This window comes from Acyrthosiphon pisum, chromosome A1, assembly GCF_005508785.2.
Source record: "Acyrthosiphon pisum isolate AL4f chromosome A1, pea_aphid_22Mar2018_4r6ur, whole genome shotgun sequence".
In the NCBI taxonomy this organism is placed as follows: Eukaryota; Metazoa; Arthropoda; class Insecta; order Hemiptera; family Aphididae; genus Acyrthosiphon; species Acyrthosiphon pisum.
The window spans coordinates 140,125,312-140,144,764 of NC_042494.1; the positions used below are offsets into that span (position 1 = coordinate 140,125,312).

A 19,453-nucleotide genomic window follows, 5' to 3' on the forward strand; every position below is an offset into this window, starting at 1 on the left:
GTTCACGCCACCCTGAAGGTAAACATGCGTCGTCGCCGTTCGCCAATAATAATAATAGGTGTAATATATTTTACATTTACGTTTCGTTTACGTTGAGTAATTTGTTATACTTTTAAGTTGCGCTAAAACCGAGTAAATTTTATTAGCTGTCAACACGTCTTTAACTCGTTATGACGGATCGAGTATCAGACATAATATAATTTCGTGTTTTTTTCTTTATTATTATTCTATCAATTTAATATGACGCGAGTATTATAATAGGTTTACAGCTTATTGGTTTTCTCCGCGTGTTAGAATCTACTTTACCGTCTTCGATTTGACGCACTGCCAATAATATATACATTTTTTTAAATATTTTTTTACACCAAATGGCTTTATTAATTTAAATTGCACGATATGTAAGAAAAATAATAATATTATAATAGTAATATAGGTGTAAGAATCAGATAATATAATGAAAGTTAACAAGTGATAAAGATTATCTATAAATAATATATAAATATATAGGTTACGATGTATTGTATATTATTATTATATGGTATCGATAATATTATTGTATGTACCCACCTATATTATGTTAATAGGAAATCAACTACGTTTTGGTTAAACAAATCGTTAAGTTTTGAAAATAATGTACTACAACCCTTTTGTTTATATTTTAGGGCATAGGCGCTGATGGACCGGCACCGGTGCACTTCGAGCCTCAAGTCGCTGTGCTATGCGATGCAAAATCAGATACCCCATACTATAGCCAGTACATGTCGGAGAACGGTCGGTGGACGTCCGACACGAAACGCAAAGTCGGATGCTTAAAGGAGAAAGTGGACATTTTGGACTACTGTAAAAAAGTAAGAACACCACGTTAATACCTATCTATGTTATTTTTAAAACAAAACCACTTGTATTATCACGTTAATAATGAGTAGGGCCTGGAACTTGATGACCTAAAAACCTTGAACAAATGCATAAAACGACACAAGTATTAAATATGTTTAAAAATGATCTAAAAAATGACTACGTTAACATTTTTTATTTTATTTGAAAAAATGAGTTGAAATGCAACAACAAGATGAAAAAATAATTTTAAAAAATGACATGAAAATGAATAATTTATTTAAATTAAAAATATAACACTAAGAGCAATTTGGTATCTTGCTTAAAATAAATATTCTTTTTTCTTTTCAGTTTTTTTCTTGTTTCTTATTTTTTTACTAATCAAACTGTAAAAAAATAGTACTTGGCAAATAAATATTAAATTACAAAGGTTTTCTTATCATTAAATGTGTATTGGACAATAATTAAATAGTGCGCATAATATTTTCATATGTGCCGACTTTATTTACAATGATTATAGCTCAAACTTTAAACCAAAAAAATGCAAATAAACCCACAAAAAGTTTTTATAATGCACAAAATACACCAAAATTGATAAAAAAAAAAAATTACCTTTCAAACAATAAATACTGAAAAAATTCAAAATTAAATTTGTACTACTGAATTCTGCATAAGTCGAATTTCTATAAACATGAGCATCGAAAGTAAGCGTTAGAAAAAAAAAAAGATGCAGATGCATCGAGTTCCAGGCCCTAATACTGAGCTTTCGCACCAGCACTAACGTTTTATAATAGGTGTAATAAAATATACTCGAGCATAAAAAGTTTTACTATTGTAACAAAATACGATCTAAAAGCGTGCGTTTACCGTGTTATAGGTTTACCCCAAGAACGACATTACCAACATAGTGGAATCCAGCCATTACGTAAAAATCGGTAACTGGTGTAAAATGGGATTCAACAAATGCAAGCACACGGACTGGGTGAAACCGTACAGATGTCTCGGTAAGTGTTCGCGAAGGTTTATTTATCGCAAGCCCTTCAACCGGCGCGAGATTAAACTGCTGCCGTTTTTGTTTGACCATAATTTCTCTCGTCTGTAAATCTCCCTTTAATACTGGTCCCACCCTCTTTCCTGCTCACTCATCGCTATACCCCCGAGTCCGTCGATTTACAGTCTTTTATGGCTCTCGTTCCTTATTCCCGTGATTGATTAGCTCTCTCGCGCCACCATTTCTTGTCTTGACTTACAATTACACCGAGTATTTGGACTTTGGAGGGCTTACTGATTGGCAGTACCTTTCCAAAAGCTTTTCTGTGCTGTGAATGCTGAATTGAATAAAAAAAAAAAAAAAAAAACTGAAGCAGACTTTTGTAATGTATTGGTAGTGGATGCGTGCAAGGAAACTACTATACGCTATTGAATTAGCTAAAATAATTGATTTTATTATGACATCCCAATTATCAGGAAAATTGTCGGTTCTTATCACTTTTATTTTTATTTCTTCTATTATCCAATATAATTTTTCAGAACGCACAAATATTGGATATTTAAACAAAGATAAAAAAAATATAATAAAATTGCGTTAGGTTACCTGGTTATACTATTGCTATAACATATACGTTCTATCCTATTAGATCATATACATCTGAGTATATGATCTAAGGTCCTATCTATCTATATACACAATGAAATAAGAAAAAAATACAAATATCAATTGCCTTGATAGTAAACCACGTAAAACAATTTTTTCCTGGGATATTGTAGAAATAAATCAAAAACTAATAGGTTAGATTATTAAATGATGGAAAATCGGCCAAATCGATTTATTCTTATTTACCCTCGTCCAACTAAACTCTATACTTGATAATACTTTCCGATATTGTTATTATAAATAATAATGTTCGTCTAGATTTTCACGAACTATACACATAACTATACCTAGTAGTATACCCTCAGCCCAAGCTATTGATTTAACATGGTTTGTTAATATTTCGTTAAATGATCGTCACGACCCTAAGTCTGCGGATGACTGATTGTTTTGCGTGGTTACGATGAAAACCTATGTGAGTACAATATAATGTATAATTATAGGTATTATGAACAATGTAAAATGAACGACATCGTTAATATTGTTTTTGTCATCAGAATTACGTATTTACGTTAGACAACAAACGTGCGTATCGGACTTAGTATACTTTTGTTACAGTTATTCATTTTTTAATGAAACTCCGATAATAATATATTGTTATAATGATCATTTATGGTTTTCTTATTTATTAAATATAATACCTGCAGTCGCAATTTTATCCGAAACAGACAGTGATAGATACAGCTATACAAGAAATCGAATCTTTTAGTTTTTCGCAAAATAGATAATTAAAACAAAAAATACCTAAATTATTAACTAAAATTCACAAATGGGCCGGGTACAGTTTTAATAATAATATTAATCAATGTGTAATTGCCTAATTTTAAATTTAATTAAAATTCGATTTTAGTACGGTTAAAATAAATAATCGTTCAACGTCAAAAGCACACCTAACCCAGAGGTCCTAACAACATGATAATTATTATTATGTTCTATTAGCTTAATTGTATTTTTTTTTCAATATTTAACACCTATATCTGTATTGTTATATCTATGTGAAGTATTTAAAAACGATGAACGATATTTTCATTAAGTATTTGAAATTCAAATTCATAACAATATAAAGTATTTTCCTCGAGTTTTACGCAGCGGATATTATCTCCTCGTTTTTACGCTTGAACTCGCGTAAAAGAGAGTATAGGTGCCTATATATACTACTTACCTACACCATCGTTGAAATTATAATTAAAAAACAATAGACTCTTAAGAGGTTATCCAGGGCTTAAAAACTCGTCAATCGCCTGGCTCGTACAACGCTCTCTAGACAATTATAATCTGGCACCGATATCTTTGTGCACTCAGCTCACGCAAATCGTTATAACATGGGAGGTAGATGAGCCACCGAACGTTTTGATATTATTTTTATTATCTTTATTACCCAACTAACTGTGCTGAACGAGTCTTATCATTTATCTCTTTTTAGATTGCCGCGCCTAAGTTATTATATTGTATCTCACTAATAATATGTGGTTTTTTTTGTTTTTGCTGATTTATTTTGGAATTATGAGAGCTCTTTATAATTTACGTCTAGAGATAATAATATAATTATTTATCATAGATTGACGCAGTACGGTGCAAACAATTATTATAAAGTATTAAATACGCCGTAATTACTAGTCACTAATAGTATGCATTTTAGATTTCTCTAAAGTTTTAAGTTTCCTGGAAAAATACATGTGAAATCACAAGCACAATCGTATTTTATCTTAAATAGTTTTTTCTCAAAGTGTACGATTAAAGTTTAAAAAGTAAATAATAACCACAAATTGTCAAATATTTAATAGCTCTACAGCACCTTTTTATTTGATCTACTATATAAATATTTTTCAAAAGAATTAAAAATAAATTGGTTTTGTTAAAAGTTGTTGTGCAATAAAGTTAAATACAACTGGCTGAAATTGCAGCCTGATACATAAACAAAATGTAGGTATAGGTATTCAAACTATATGTGTAAAACAAAATTAATATTACCTTTTTCCATAACTACTTTAGTCTTTAGATCTCCTAATTAAAAAGTTTCAAGTGGACGACAACTACAACAAAAACAATTTCAAAATTTCAATCCATAGCTCAAAAAATTCTGAACTTCTTTTTGAAACTTTTAATTACTGATTTTGCAGTTTTAAATAAAATATGTTTACTTTTTCTAATTTGTATACAACTGTGTTTAAATAAATAATGTACATTTTAGTTTGAAATATTGCACCTATAAATTGGTAACCTATGTTATTTTATAATTAAAACTACATACAAATTAATTTAAATTTTACCAAAATTACATAAAAATGATTGAAATACGTTTCTGATACATCTAGAGGGGAGTTGGTTAGGTATATCAAGTAAAGGGATATATTATATTATACAATCCCTCTCTCTCTCTCTATATATATATATATATATTATATATAGTCCTGCGCAATGGCATGCACTATCCACAGCAACAACACTCGATTAGAGATATACAAATACAAAAATCGTCCTTTAGATATTATCTGTGTAAACGTTAACAAGTTATCGAGTGATTACATTTAATAATTTTTATCAGAGATTTCGAGTAACGCGAAGAGAGAGAAAACAGAGCATTACAACATGTCGTCTAGTAGAATACAGTTACAAGCCTACAGTGATGTCCCGTGTGAATATTTACAGCAAGGCTTTTATATCTTAAATTTGTTTTGCAAAAAATATTATTTTACCTTTTGAATTTTTCCGGTGGATACTATTTAGCATCTGTGTGGAAAAATTTAATAGTATTCGCTGTTCTCGATTTGTGATGGATATCGTATTTAACTTACGAGACTATAGTATAATCATTTGAATACCTATGTGGTCACCTATAATACTTGAGGATGGCTGCTAACGACGGAACATGATAACATATTATTATTATTATAATTACTTATGAGTTTTTACTAATAAAAAATAAGGTTAATAGTAATAATTAACATTTTTTCTATCTTCAAGTCAATTAAATCTCTTAATGGGACTACGGAGGGATACGTATCCCGAGGGATTCTGTTTGCAACTTATAACTTATAACTTATAAGTGACCTACCTATTTACTGTAATTTGTTGCAGTAATTCATATATATATTATTATTATATCATAACTCAATATTATCTTAGACATATGTAGGTACTCTAGCTTTTGTAGGACCCATTTAAATATTTTAATTTGCAGTGTAGTTGCATTATAGATTTAAAATGTTTTTTAAACATCAAAATTGATTTGTCTATTCAATACTCCCTTCATGTACATTAATTGTATATAACAAAATCAGTTGGACCCATCCTTTCAATGTTGACCCATGTGTTAAAAAAAAATTTTTTATATTAATTACTGAAATTAATTGTATTTTTCATTAATCATTTTAAAAAACCCTACCTAATATAATGGCATAAGATACATTATGTCATTATGTGTATTATGTTTTAATTGTACGCCAATAAAACCATTTTAATTAAATCAAATATCACACATTTTTATGAGTACGATTTGACATGTTGTATATTCTTACGGTTTAATTTTATTTACGGTTTAACATAGATATTTAACCATTTATTTATAATTTCCCCCTATTTAAACAGTAATCGTATTAAACTGTTCAACGTTAATTTGTTTAAAACTTGATTGGTATGTAACCAAACCGGTAAATATAACATTACTTTGATGTAATTGTAGATTTGTATCATTATAGGTGTAATGATTTTACCAACTACGACTCACTGGTATTAAATAAACAACTTTGCCACCTTGGTAAATTGAATCCATGAATTCCCTAAATGTTTGTCGAAAATGTTCTTTACAATGTTCTATTATAGGGGTACAAAGTTGGTTGTTTGTTTGTTCATTATTTGCGTTAATACTGAAATTATAAACATGCCAAAAGAGTAAATAAACAGTTAGATACCTATCATGTGAATTTAATGTAATTTGTACGTTACAGAAGGACAATTCCAAAGTGATGCTCTCTTGGTGCCCGAGAACTGCATCTTCGATCACGTGCATAATCAGTAGCAAATGCTGGCCTTTTGATCGCTGGAACCAGACTGCGGGTCAAGCTTGTCAGGATCGTGACCACAACTTAAGAAGCTTCGCCATGTTGCTCCCTTGTGGCATATCGTTGTTTTCCGGCGTAGAGTTTGTATGCTGTCCATATAAAGGTAAGATTTTTTATCACGTAAATAATTGTATAAAAAATAGTTTAAAATATAATTCGCATAGATTACTATTAATTTTATTCTCTCATTTTAAGAAAAATAATTTAGTTTTTCGGGGCGTTTAATTAATATAGGTACTATAATATATTATTTGTATTGGTTATTTTATTGACTATTTTATTGTATTAGTATTATAAATAAAAACAAATATAAACATTATCATTTATCAAGCTCTAAATTAAAAAAAAATTAATGGCCTTAAAAATACCAATATTATACTATGTTTAATTACCTACTTATAATATTATGTAAAATTATTTTTCAAAATTAAAAACTGATGTTTTTAAAAAGTTTTTTGTTAAATATATTATAAAATCATCAGTAAATCTATGGTTAGAAGGTAAAAGGGCGTAAGCGCCAATTTCCAAATTGTTCAGGAAAGCCGAAAAACAGATATTTTCACATGAACTGTATTACAACCTTAGAACATTGTATAACACTTCGATTTGAGACTTAATATGATTTATAATGAGTGTTTACGTATTTTGTATTGATTAATTGTTCATAATCATAATATATTCGTGTATTTAAAGCAAATTTAAAAAAATAATGACTCTTACGCCCCTTTTTTTTCTGATCCTGGCTCTTACACCCCAAAGATGTTCTATTGACTATAATGGCTTCCATAGTTTAATATTGTTATTTGTTTTATATTATTGATTAAATGCAATGAAGACAAATATTTATTAGAGTAGAATGTGTTTAACCATTCAAACAACTAAATAATGTCTACTAACAAATTAATATTTAAATCAATTTCAATTTCGTGTTTGAGATGTTAGACGGTTTCTGGTACCTAATACCTATCAGTTTTAGTGTTTTAAAACGAACCGAACATTCATTATAATATTATCATGCGGCTTTATGCTTTTTACAGTGCTGACAAAACCACTAACAAAAATGTTAAATTGATGTAAGCGTCAAAAATGAGACGCTTACGTCTTACCAAATTTCCTTGAATGGCGTTTACGTCTTTTATTTGACATTTACATCCAGTTTTTTCATTCCCTCTAATTCTATGGCGTTTACGGCCACATATTAAAACATCGATTCTTGGATATATACAAATGATAGCGATGTTTAGGTTCAATTAATCGATGTCTAATAATGCCATTTACAACAATATGTAAAAACATCGATTTTGAAAAAAGTTGCGCTTACGCCCTTTTACCTTCTAACCATCGATTAATATTAAACTGCGATTAATTTTGTGAGAGTAATATTATTAAATAAGATTTATAGCAACTGCAAACTGTATTGACGGCGATTCTAAAATTAGTAAACTATTCTTATATAATTATAATAAATAATTATTAAGTATTATAATACTGTTATCCATCGAAGATGATTCAAACTTAATTACTGTTTACTAACTTAACTATGATTCCTGTAAATTTAGATAAAATTCAATTAAAGAAAACGGCACCAGTAGCTGCAGATAGTCTTCTCTCTTCGGATCAATTCGACGTAGAAGAAGACATCGACGACGATGATGACGATGAGGATGATGATGACGAAACAAATGACGAAGAAGATGATGATGATGATTATGATAACTATGATGATTTGCCACCGTCTCGCATGTCATCTACATCGACCACGACTGCAGCACCAACCACCAGTACCTCCACTACCACGATGGCCACGACCACGAGGAAAGCGACTACCACCACGACAACCGTACCACCACCGCCTCCTCCTCCGCCATCTACTCCCGATAGCTCTCACACCACGCCATCCAGTCCTATTAGGAACTTGCCGACCCCGGACACATATTTCACACATTTCGATCCCAGAGATGAGCATAAATTGTACAAAGAAGCTCTGAACCGATTGGAGGAATTGCACCGTGAGAAGGTAACCAAAGTAATGAAAGACTGGTCTGATTTGGAAGAACGGTACCAAGAAATGCGTTCCAAGGACCCACACATGGCCGAAGAGTTCAAACAACGAATGACCCTCCGATTCCAACAGACCGTACAATCCCTGGAAGAAGAAGGCTCGGCGGAAAAACACCAACTGTTTGCCATGCATCAACAGAGAGTGAACGCCCATATTAATCATAGAAAGAAGGAAGCCATGAACTGCTACGTTTTTGCTCTCAACGAAAACCCTCCGAATGTAAGTATTAAGTACCTAATTTAATCAAACGTAATATTATTATTTAGGTGCAGTTGTTGTTTGTATCGGACAGATCATTATCGTTTATAATAATTAGAACTACAACTAATGCTTTTTATGCTTGTTTTTAGACACACAAAGTACAGAAATGTCTTCAAAAACTTCTCAGATCGTTGCATAAGGACCGTCATCACACAATTGCACATTACCGACACTTGCTCGCATCTAGCATTGAATTGGCGGAACGTGAAAAATCAGTGACGTTGGAACATTTGGTAGACATTGATCACATGGTCAACCAATCACTGCAAATGCTTTACAGGTACGCACTCTTAAAAGAATATTATTGTATCAAATCATTTTTAAAAAAAATGTATATTTAACTTCGTTTTATTATGTCATTTCGTACAGATATCCAACGTTGTCGCGCAAGATTTCACAATTGATGTCAGATTACATCCAAGCACTCAGGAGCAAGGATGATACCCCGGGATCGCTGTTGGCCATGACCCGAGATGCCGAAGCTAGTATCCTGGATAAATACAAAGAAGAAATCTCAACAACACAAGAAGGTTAGCTAGGAGTTTATTGAGGATTAACAATTGATTAATGTTTGTACTATTTAAATGTGTTCGTTGTGTAGACAAATCTCGTGCAAGATATCCGATGGAGATGAAACGCAAACAACCGCACGAAATGGTCGAATCAAAGGAAGCCAAACTTCAAGTTGAAACAGCCGCTGAGTTCGATGCTAATGAAAACGCCGAAACCCAACCACATCCAGGTCAGCAGCTTCAGGCCCAACAACAACCCACAGCAATCAAACCAGACCAAAACGCTGCCGCCGCTCCAGCTGCTGCCGTGCAACACCACGACCACGATTCCGAACCAAAAATCTCACATGCTCAAGTGCATGACATAAGTCACGGAGAACCGGTAATTTTGATAAATAATTAAAATTTGTAACTGCACCTCTTAACAATGGCGTACCTGAGGGGTGGCAACGGGGGAATTTCCCCATTAATTACGTAAAGACTAGAATTACTATCGGATTTTATATTGTTTCATAGTAAGTTATTTAATATCCCCCTCATCCCCTCAAAAAACAAATGTTCGAGGTAAGCACTGCCCCTATAATAGGTAATTAGTAAACTAATTCTTTCTGATTCGGTAATTTTTTGCAGACATTCTTCACCCGGAAGAACTTCCACCGTGATTCAAGGAACGTCCACCTAACGTTGGCATTTGCAGGATTGTCGTTAATAGCTGCAATTTGTGTCGGAGTAGCCGTGATCCGCAGAAGAAACGCCAGATTGCCACAAAATCAGGTAACGTGATCGCGCTGCTTTTGTTAAAATTGTTTCTGTTTACATTGTTAAACATATATAACCCCTATTGTTTTCTATGTTTTTTTTAGGGATTTATCGAAGTCGATCAAGGTATATCTCAAGAGGAACGTCACGTGGCCAACATGCAGATAAACGGATACGAGAATCCCACCTATAAATATTTTGAAGTCAAAGATCAATAAGTGGGTACAATCTGTAACATATAATTATAATTTTGTTAATTCATCGTGTAGAATCGTCGTATTTTGTTTAATATTACCAAAAATATATAATTTCTATTCTTACTTGTTATTTTTCAGAAAACAACTATAGCCCACATAGCGAGATACGTACTTAAGGAGACGATTTTAACCACCCAGCAGCGTTTTTAACCATTTATCTATATGCATAAATATTTACATAAATATGGATGTACGTGATACAAATAGGAACATATTATTAATATATATATTATGTATCTATATAACTATATAATATATAATTATATATATTTATATATATATATATATATATATAGGTCTGATAAATTACAAAATTAACTTCGTTTAAAGCATAGATGTAGGAAGGACCATAATAAACTTCTAGACAAAAGTGCCATTTTATTTTCATTCCATTTAAAAACAATAATAACATATCCATTATTTTACGAAAAGTTTTAATGAAATCGCCTAATGCATTGTTCTAGTCAAAACATGCTTGTTTTTCATTAGTCATGTTGGACATTCATATTATACACAGTATTTTAAAAACATTTAAATAATAATAATACTCAAAACGTGTACATTGTAATTATCTTTTAACCTTTGTCTAGCGCTTTTTTTTAAACTATGTAGTACCATCAGCATTATTAAGTTAGACATATATTTATAGTTAGATATTTGAATTATAATAATTATTATGATACAATACGATAATTAAAAAAAAACTTACATTTAAATAAATAGTATACACATTTTCATTTTTTTTTAAGTACCTATATTATTATTTTTTTTTATTATTATTATTATTATTATTATTATTATTATTATCATTCATATTGTTTTATTTTTAATAATGACAATAAAATAACAATAGACAAAAAATAATAGTGAAAAAACAATATAAAAGAACAAACAATGGTTATAATGATTTATCTACAACTTCCAATATTATATTGTACGTCTCGCTTGTTATTAAATTCTGATTATTTTAGTTAGTTTTTTTTTATTTCATATTCATAATTAAGATTACTTTTTTAATTGTTAAAAGACACTACCTATTAGGACAATTAAGATTTCTCATTTTTATTATTATTATATTTTTTTTTCATCATCACTCTATTATATAAAAATATATACCTAGTAAGATATTATATTATATTATAGGTAGGTATATTATTTAAGCATTTAGAAAGTATACTATTATAATTTATATTATTTTTGTGTAAATTTAAGAATAAAATGGAACAAAACGTATGTTTTTGAATCTGATATAACTTAAAATAATAATAATTACTAAGTGTTTTTCCAAAATGTTATCATTACCTACCTAAAAATGTATGTATAACTAATTTATTTATAAAAATAAAATTGTATACATTAAAAGAAATGGTTGATTACATTGTCTATTTATTAATTTATCTTATTACTTCTTTCTTAGTTTATTTGGTCAAAATGCTTAAAATGTAATACAAGGCATCTCGCACATTGTTAAGAGTATAGTCAAGAGTTTTTTATAAGCTTTTAAAGTACAAATTTCAACATAATTTATCAAATTGAAGATTCACAAATTATTTTGTTGTTAAAAATGTATCAAATTTTCAAATTTTATGGCTAAGGATTGAAAATTTAAAACAAGGATGCACGTAAATAGGTGATTCTGTAACCAAAAAATCTAAAAGATACTTAAGATATTTTAAGTTAAAATTTGAATGAAATTACATACTAAATAACCAAGAATAACGATTTTAGTAGGTACTTAATTTTTTGTTATGTTATAATATTAATTCAACTTACCGGCTACCGTATTAATAATATAATAAAATATCCTAGACTGACAAACCGTCTCCGCTCAGAATCATTCTTCGTATACAAAGATATTATATCATTGAATTCAAATTTAATACAATCCATTATACAGTGACCCACTATTGTAACTACTGTGCAGCAGAGCGACATCTACTTACCGCTTTTGTTATTATTATTTATTGCTATATACATATAAATAACCAAACGAAAACTTTTTCTAAGAGATAAAATAAATTTATAGTGTGAATTGATCATCAATGTGGAAAACAAGAACAATATTATTTATAAGTACTTATGAATTATAGATAATAATAAATGTATATGAAATTACTACGAAATGTCCGTTGCAATTACTTGTAATAACAGTAAAAAAATAATTAAATCGTTTTAGGAATTGGAACTAAAAAATACTTCTTAATTCTCTATGGTAATATTACTAATAATATGTCCATTCGTACAAAATATAAAGTACCCAATATAGTAATATATACTAATAAATACTGTTGACTGTTGTACTTACTATTACAATATTTAATTTAATAGCCAAATCACTGTTGGTATATTTCATATTTTTTGCGTGAAAATAGGAATAGTGATGTTAGTGGAAGTAGTAAAGTATTATCTAGGGGGCGCTAAGGCAATAATAAAAATAAAAGAAAAATGTTTGAAATTTGGCAGAAAGAATTATTTAAACATGTAATACATTATGAGTAGGTACTATATTTCATTAGAACGCCCACAGAAAGGCAGAACTGGCATTCCCCACTTCCCACTTCAATTAGTAGTGCTTACAATTTTTTTTAATTATTTTACAAAGTATACAATACACGCTAACAATATTTTGAATATATTTTTTTAAATGTTCACAATATTCACTTCTGTCACTATTAGAGTGTAATGATCGTCATTAATAGTATAAAAATAACTGCAAGACCGTATAGGGACTTGAAATGTTCATGATGGAAATCTAATTTTCAAAATATTTGTTCTCTTTGTCTGGTATTTAAAGACAATTAAAATTTTTTTCTATGTACTCGTATATTAATCAAATATTTTGCTACTCGGTTAAAAGGCTTAATATTTGAGTTTTATATAATACTAGCTGATCCCGTACACTTTTTTGCTCGTAAAAAAATGGCAACTCTTAAAAAATGTATGATTGTTCAACTCCTTTTGGGTGTAACTCGCTGAAGTAAGCGCGACTCAGCCACCCTGGTAGGCAATGTTCGCAAATTCGATTTGATGCAAAAAAAACCGAAAATACAAGGTCAAAATTTTCATACATTATTTTAGAGTATTGTGTTTTAGTGCTTATGAATAATATGACATAAAATAGAAACCAGTTGAATTATTCAATAAAAAAACATATATCAGTGTTAATCAATACAATATATTTTACTGTAGGTACACAATTTACATTTTTAAACTTACAGTCATCTAATCCAGAACAATAATTCAAACGTAGTATTCAGTTTTTTTGAAATAATTGTACAAAATGTCAAAGTGAAATAAAATTAATAATTTGAATCGAACGTACATCGTACATCGTACATCTACCTATAGACATTATACAATATTTAAACGATTAGTATATATAATATTATATTAGAGGTATATTTTTATTATTTTTACATACCTACCAACTACATATATAAATTATCAAAAAGATAAAAATGTTATACTTAATTAAATCGTACCTACAGAGGTATGAACTAAATATATATTTATAATACAAAACGTATAGATTGTAATAATATTATAATAAGATAAATATATAATGTGTTCCAATGTAAGTACAATTTAATTAATTATAACGTTTTATACCATTGTGGTAGCTTATATAATTAGGTAATTCAAATATTTTTACATGCAGAAATATGTGTAGGTATACTATACAGAAATATAGATATACCCGTATCTCTGATATAAATATTAATCGTTTAAATATAAAATAGTGTGTAGGTCGTAGGTATATATGTACCTACCTATACGATGTACGTATAATGATTCAAATTATTAATTTAATATTTTATCTCACATTGACATTATATATGTACAATAATTACAATATACTTACATCATCAACAGAACATCAAAAAAATTTCAAAAATTATTTTTTTAGATTGTCCTTATAACGGTATATAAACTATAAATATTATATAACTGAGTACACAACCATTGCTTAGCACTACGCACACCATAATACCTATAATACGCCTAAAGAGTTTTTTAGCATGGTACCAAAATTATATATTTAAGATAAAAAATATAAATAAAATGATGGTCGTCTAGGTATGACCGTGTTTGCGGTTATCACTGGGTCCGTTATTGTTGCATCCTCGTTCTAATCGTCCTAAATAGTTCCACAAGAACAACCGGCACCGCCACATTGAGTTCGGTCAGGATTTTTTACTCTGTTTTGACTATCGTGTCGGACGGCGCTTGGATTTCCATCTCAGGTGTCATCGACATAATGTTTGGCATGGAACACTAGATTTTCGTCTGCCGAATTGGATAGCCGGCACGTCTCGTCCAAGTCCATGTGGGTTAACGTAGTTGATGACATGATAATAGTATAATAAGACAGTAAGTTATAATATTATATTATAATTGGTACATTGTTTATAGACAATAAATTATGTGTTGTATTTTTGTAATAATCTTTAAATAATTGCGAGATGAAATAAGACAAATTATAGATATTTTAACTCTCGCTGACCATTCCCATGGAAACATTTTTATATTGTAACCATGTCTGAAATATATTTTAATTAAAATTGTACAAGCATATAAAACGTTGACATATAATTAAATACTATACGAGTCATGGGAATATACAGAATGTATATTTACATGTATATTTACCAAGCATGCCCGCCATCACGGCGAGATAGCATATTTTCAATTATTTAGATTTGTATGCCATATTAATTAAGGAGTGTCCTGCAGTGGCGATACAAACTTCTTTTTTTGGAGTTAGTGTTTACGTTACTGCATACCCTTTAGGCATCATTATTTCTCAAGAAAACCCAACCTACTACCTAGTACCTGTAATCTACAATACCTATGTCCCAGAAGTCAAATATTATACCCTTAGTATGCAGTTTTTTTTACAGTTATAAGTATGGAAATTCTGAATGAATACCATAATATTTTTTTTCAAAAATTCAAAAATTATCAAAAATTGTTTTTAAACAAATATTTTTTTTGAATCTCCAAGACAGCCATTTTGTTGATCGTATTTATTAAAACAGTTCAAAAAAAAATATATTAAAATTTAATGAAAATTGTACAAGTTAGAGCTAATTATTATTTTGAATTTCTAAGAATAATAGTTTTGCTATTCAATCGGAATTTCCATACTTATTACTGTAAAAAAAAAAAACTATAAAGAAAGAATCAATTGTATATAGTTTAATTATAATTTATAATTAAGTTATAAAGAAAGAACACAATTGAATAATTTTAATTATAATTTACAAAACTGAGATATGCGTAAATATTATTATTATGAATTACATTAATAATAAATTGTAAGATAAAATCATAGATCATTCGTAATTTTAGGTTCACTTCGTGATGATTAAAATACTATTACCTATTCTTAGAAACTCAAAATATTAATTAGCTCTAACTTGGGCGATTTTCATTAAATTTTAATATTTTTTTTTGAACTGTTTTAAAAAATACAATCAACAAAATGGCTATTTTTGAAATTTAAAAAACTTATTTTCCAAAAAAAATGTTGATAATTAGGAAATATTATGCAATAAGAATTTCCATACTTATTACTGTAAAAAAACGGCATTTAAATATATTTATTTTCCACAAAAATACTAAGGGTGATACGGGACTTCTGGGACATACTATATATGCTCTAAATATGTTTCGGAATCTACTTTAACCTCGTCCCTTCTTTGATAATTACCTTATGCACGCCTTTACTCATAGGACCTCACTCTTTTTAGTGGTATTATATTATGAGAAATATTTCTATATATTCTTGATATCTATGAAGATGGTGTACTTATTAACTGAAATAATAATATTGAATTAAGAATTAAGACTGCCGTAGTTCGGTTTTTTAGTTGTCCGGTGCTTGGGGAATGCATTTATAAATAATATCAAAATCATATCGCTATAGCATTTGTTTTTGTTGGTATGTCACTAATTTTTTGCTGATTTCTTATTATTTGTAAGTCATTGTTACAGCGACGTTACGTGACTAGAAATAAGTAATAACGTGCTTTAAGATAGAATATTATTATTAAGTAATAACTTTTTTTTAAAACACTTACGTAAATTTACCATGGTAGTTACAGGAGATGAATTTTGAATTCGAAACCGGTCGTTAAATATAAACCTAATAATACTCAAGGCTACGCTTTATTTATTTATATATTATACACATTTGTATAAATTGAATAATATAATATATATTATTATTCCTTTTAATATTCGCATATTGTTTATATTGTATTATTAATTGGCAATTGCCGCAAAAATGAGAGTAGTGGGATGGATAAGCAGCGGATCGGGAGGGAAATATTATATTTTACTATATTTTCATCGCATAGGTACAAAAAATCGGGCTTAAAAGTAATAGAACATTTTTGGTTGTAACTTTTAAGCCATCCAACTAATATGCTTGCGAGTTCCCTCGTTGACATCTGCACAATATTTCTCATCGATTGATACCTTATATGACCTTATATTATGTTCAGCCGTTTGTCCTGTGGAGCGCGACCGATGGATTAGCACAAATTAGGACGGTTTTTCAATGGTCGTACAACTCTGGCTCCTGTTAATGTGCGTTAGTGGCTACTCGTTTTTTTTTTACTTAACTCCACGCCATTACCGTCGCGCTGGGTACCTGTTTTAAATATACTGAAATAATACGTTGAATAAATATTTTTAATTAATCTTTAATTCAGAATACCCCTCCCCCCACCGACCCAGAAAAAATGTTGAAATTCCGCCAATGGTCCTAGTAGGTACATTTTAATAAAGTGAATGAAGTGTTTGGAATATTTAAATTGGCGCTAATTATTGTAGGTAATGGAAGTGTCACTTTCGATCAATTTTTTTAAAAATATACATTAGAGTATTTGCGTGTTATTTATAAAACTGTTGATTAAAGTGGGAATGGAACGATTTACAATCAGTGTCAGAGTGAAAAGCTATTTTGTGAGGCGACCGCCTCATGCAAAAGTGGGGGTAGGTATCCCAATGACTCCAGTCTCCGCTCTCTAAGACCTAGACGGCTAGGCTAGTTTATAATTTATACTCGCATAGTCACATATGACTTGCGGTTAAAATGCGTGAAAAGATAAGTGTAAATGTGAACAACTGCAGGTGCGCGGGTACCTACTTGGGTTTTTTTAAGGTAGGTAGTTGCTTCATAGGAAAAAAATGTTAACGCCACTGTTGACAATTATTAGTAGTACCTACCTACGACGTAAACTTTCCACCATGCACATCCATATTTTCGGTGTAAACACTAGCAGAACAATATTTTTTGTATCATCTCCATCGATTTTCGGTAAAATAATATTTAAATTTATCCAAAACTAAAATTTTTTACCGTTTTTACTTTCTATTAATTACATGGTACATTTGCTTACTGACAGTTTTACAGTATATTAAGTACTTACTAAAATATTATAGAATACCTAAACGTCATAATTTTCAAAAAACTATCGATAGTATAGTATAGTATTTTGTTTTTTTTATAGGTACCTATAATACGTTTTTTTTTTATTTTTTTTTTAACAATTAACATATTTTATAAATGCGGGTTTGGGATTTGGATGTCGCAGCGCCGCATCCCTTAGCCACCCCGCCCCCCCCCCCCCCCTGGAACCGCCCTCGTTTGACAGTGATATAATTATAATCTTCTTGTACTATTATACCAGCTATCATTACCTAATAAAATATAATCTACAAATAATTTATAATTATTATAAAAAAACACGAACTAAGATAAACTAAGGTATACTAAGGTACCTATACCTTCGTGTAAAAAACAATATGATAAACGATAAGCGGTGGCGATAAGAACTAACCTGTCCTGCGTCCTACGAACTCGTATACGGTCCTTTTAGAAGTTTGAAGACACGGTCGACTTATAAATATTATTAACATCATCATAGACACATGATTAACAAACATTAAATTATTTTACTTATAAAAGTCTGCGATGACAACGGATATTATATTATTATAAATATGAAATATATTTTTGGTCGGTCTTCAACTTAAGCCACTCGGGGTGGGCGGATTCTACCGTTGGTATTCTGTGGGACCGCGGGGGGTTGGTCGCACTGAGAGCCATTCGTAATGAATATTCCTCCCGAGACCGTCCCGTCACCCGTGGAACGGCGCGATTGAGAAGTGACGGAGTGTAAACGCTCGTTGGGTAGATAGAAGGAAATACCGAAAAAAATAAGAACAAAAAACCTACTCGCTTAATATTATATATTCGGTCGTTGTACCTGAGACGGATATGCGATCGGAAATAGCGAAGACGTCGTCCGCCGATCGTCGTTGACTGAAAAACAATAACAATAATAAACGGAAAACGAATAAAAACAGTACATTATTATTATATTTTTATCTACAACGTTCTCGGCCCGTCGCATAATCTCGTAGGTAAAACTCGAGTTACCGTCGGATGTGAGCGCGCGCGCATGTGTGTGTGTTTGTGTGTGTGTGTGTGTGTGTGTGTGTGTGTGTGTGTGAGTGTGCGAGTATTGTACGTGCGTGCGCGTGTGTGTGTACGTTTCGGTTATTGTTTGGAGTAGGTAATACAATAATATTATACAGTCAGTGCAACTCGTCCGCTCGTCTCTCCGCCGCCGTTTCGACATCGCCACAACGATAATATTCTTGAGGTTATCACCACAAGCCGACGTATCTTCGCACGGTCGACCGTCGAGAATATTGCACACGACACGCCACCCGGGCTACTACTCGGATCTCCCGCCGTCTCCGCCGCAGAGGACACCGCAGGGTAAGTCGTCCGTTTACCGTCCTGCACCTCCCCCGGGGCTAGTACGACCACTGCAGCTCTCGCCTTTCCCTGAGCCGCCGTCCGGAGTCCGACGGAACGTCGTCGTCTCCTCCCCCTCGCGACCAAGTCCTTCGCTGGGTGTCCGTCGTCCCCGTGAAGTGTACGCCGCCACTTTTTTTTTTCGTGTACCCCTCAAAGATACGTGCCAGGGTGTTGTGATATTGTTACAGTAGTGTCCACTCGACCCTGCCTAGGAACA

At 30.8% G+C, this 19,453-nt stretch overlaps 2 protein-coding genes across 3 annotated transcripts in view; both read left to right on the forward strand.

Moving 5' to 3' along the window:
• LOC100164501 (amyloid-beta-like protein) overlaps nucleotides 1–10,362 on the forward strand; it is a 101,711-nt gene extending 91,349 nt beyond the window's left edge. Inside the window, 10 exon segments of the mRNA XM_016807561.2 lie at nucleotides 663–848; nucleotides 1,712–1,838; nucleotides 6,433–6,500; nucleotides 6,502–6,649; nucleotides 8,106–8,827; nucleotides 8,959–9,149; nucleotides 9,239–9,399; nucleotides 9,471–9,763; nucleotides 10,012–10,155; nucleotides 10,245–10,362. Of these exon segments, the coding sequence (XP_016663050.1) occupies nucleotides 663–848; nucleotides 1,712–1,838; nucleotides 6,433–6,500; nucleotides 6,502–6,649; nucleotides 8,106–8,827; nucleotides 8,959–9,149; nucleotides 9,239–9,399; nucleotides 9,471–9,763; nucleotides 10,012–10,155; nucleotides 10,245–10,358 (2,154 nt within the window). The 3' untranslated portion in view covers nucleotides 10,359–10,362.
• An 8,209-nt stretch (nucleotides 10,363–18,571) lies between these two features.
• The window catches only part of LOC100166513 (myb-like protein P), a 7,752-nt gene continuing 6,870 nt past the window's right edge, over nucleotides 18,572–19,453 (forward strand). The window contains exon 1 of one of the 2 annotated variants that reach the window (XM_001947477.4): nucleotides 18,572–19,194. The gene's annotated coding sequence lies outside the window, so the exon portion shown is untranslated. The remainder of the gene's footprint in view (nucleotides 19,195–19,453) is intronic. The other variant, XM_016807562.2, reaches the window with a different exon arrangement.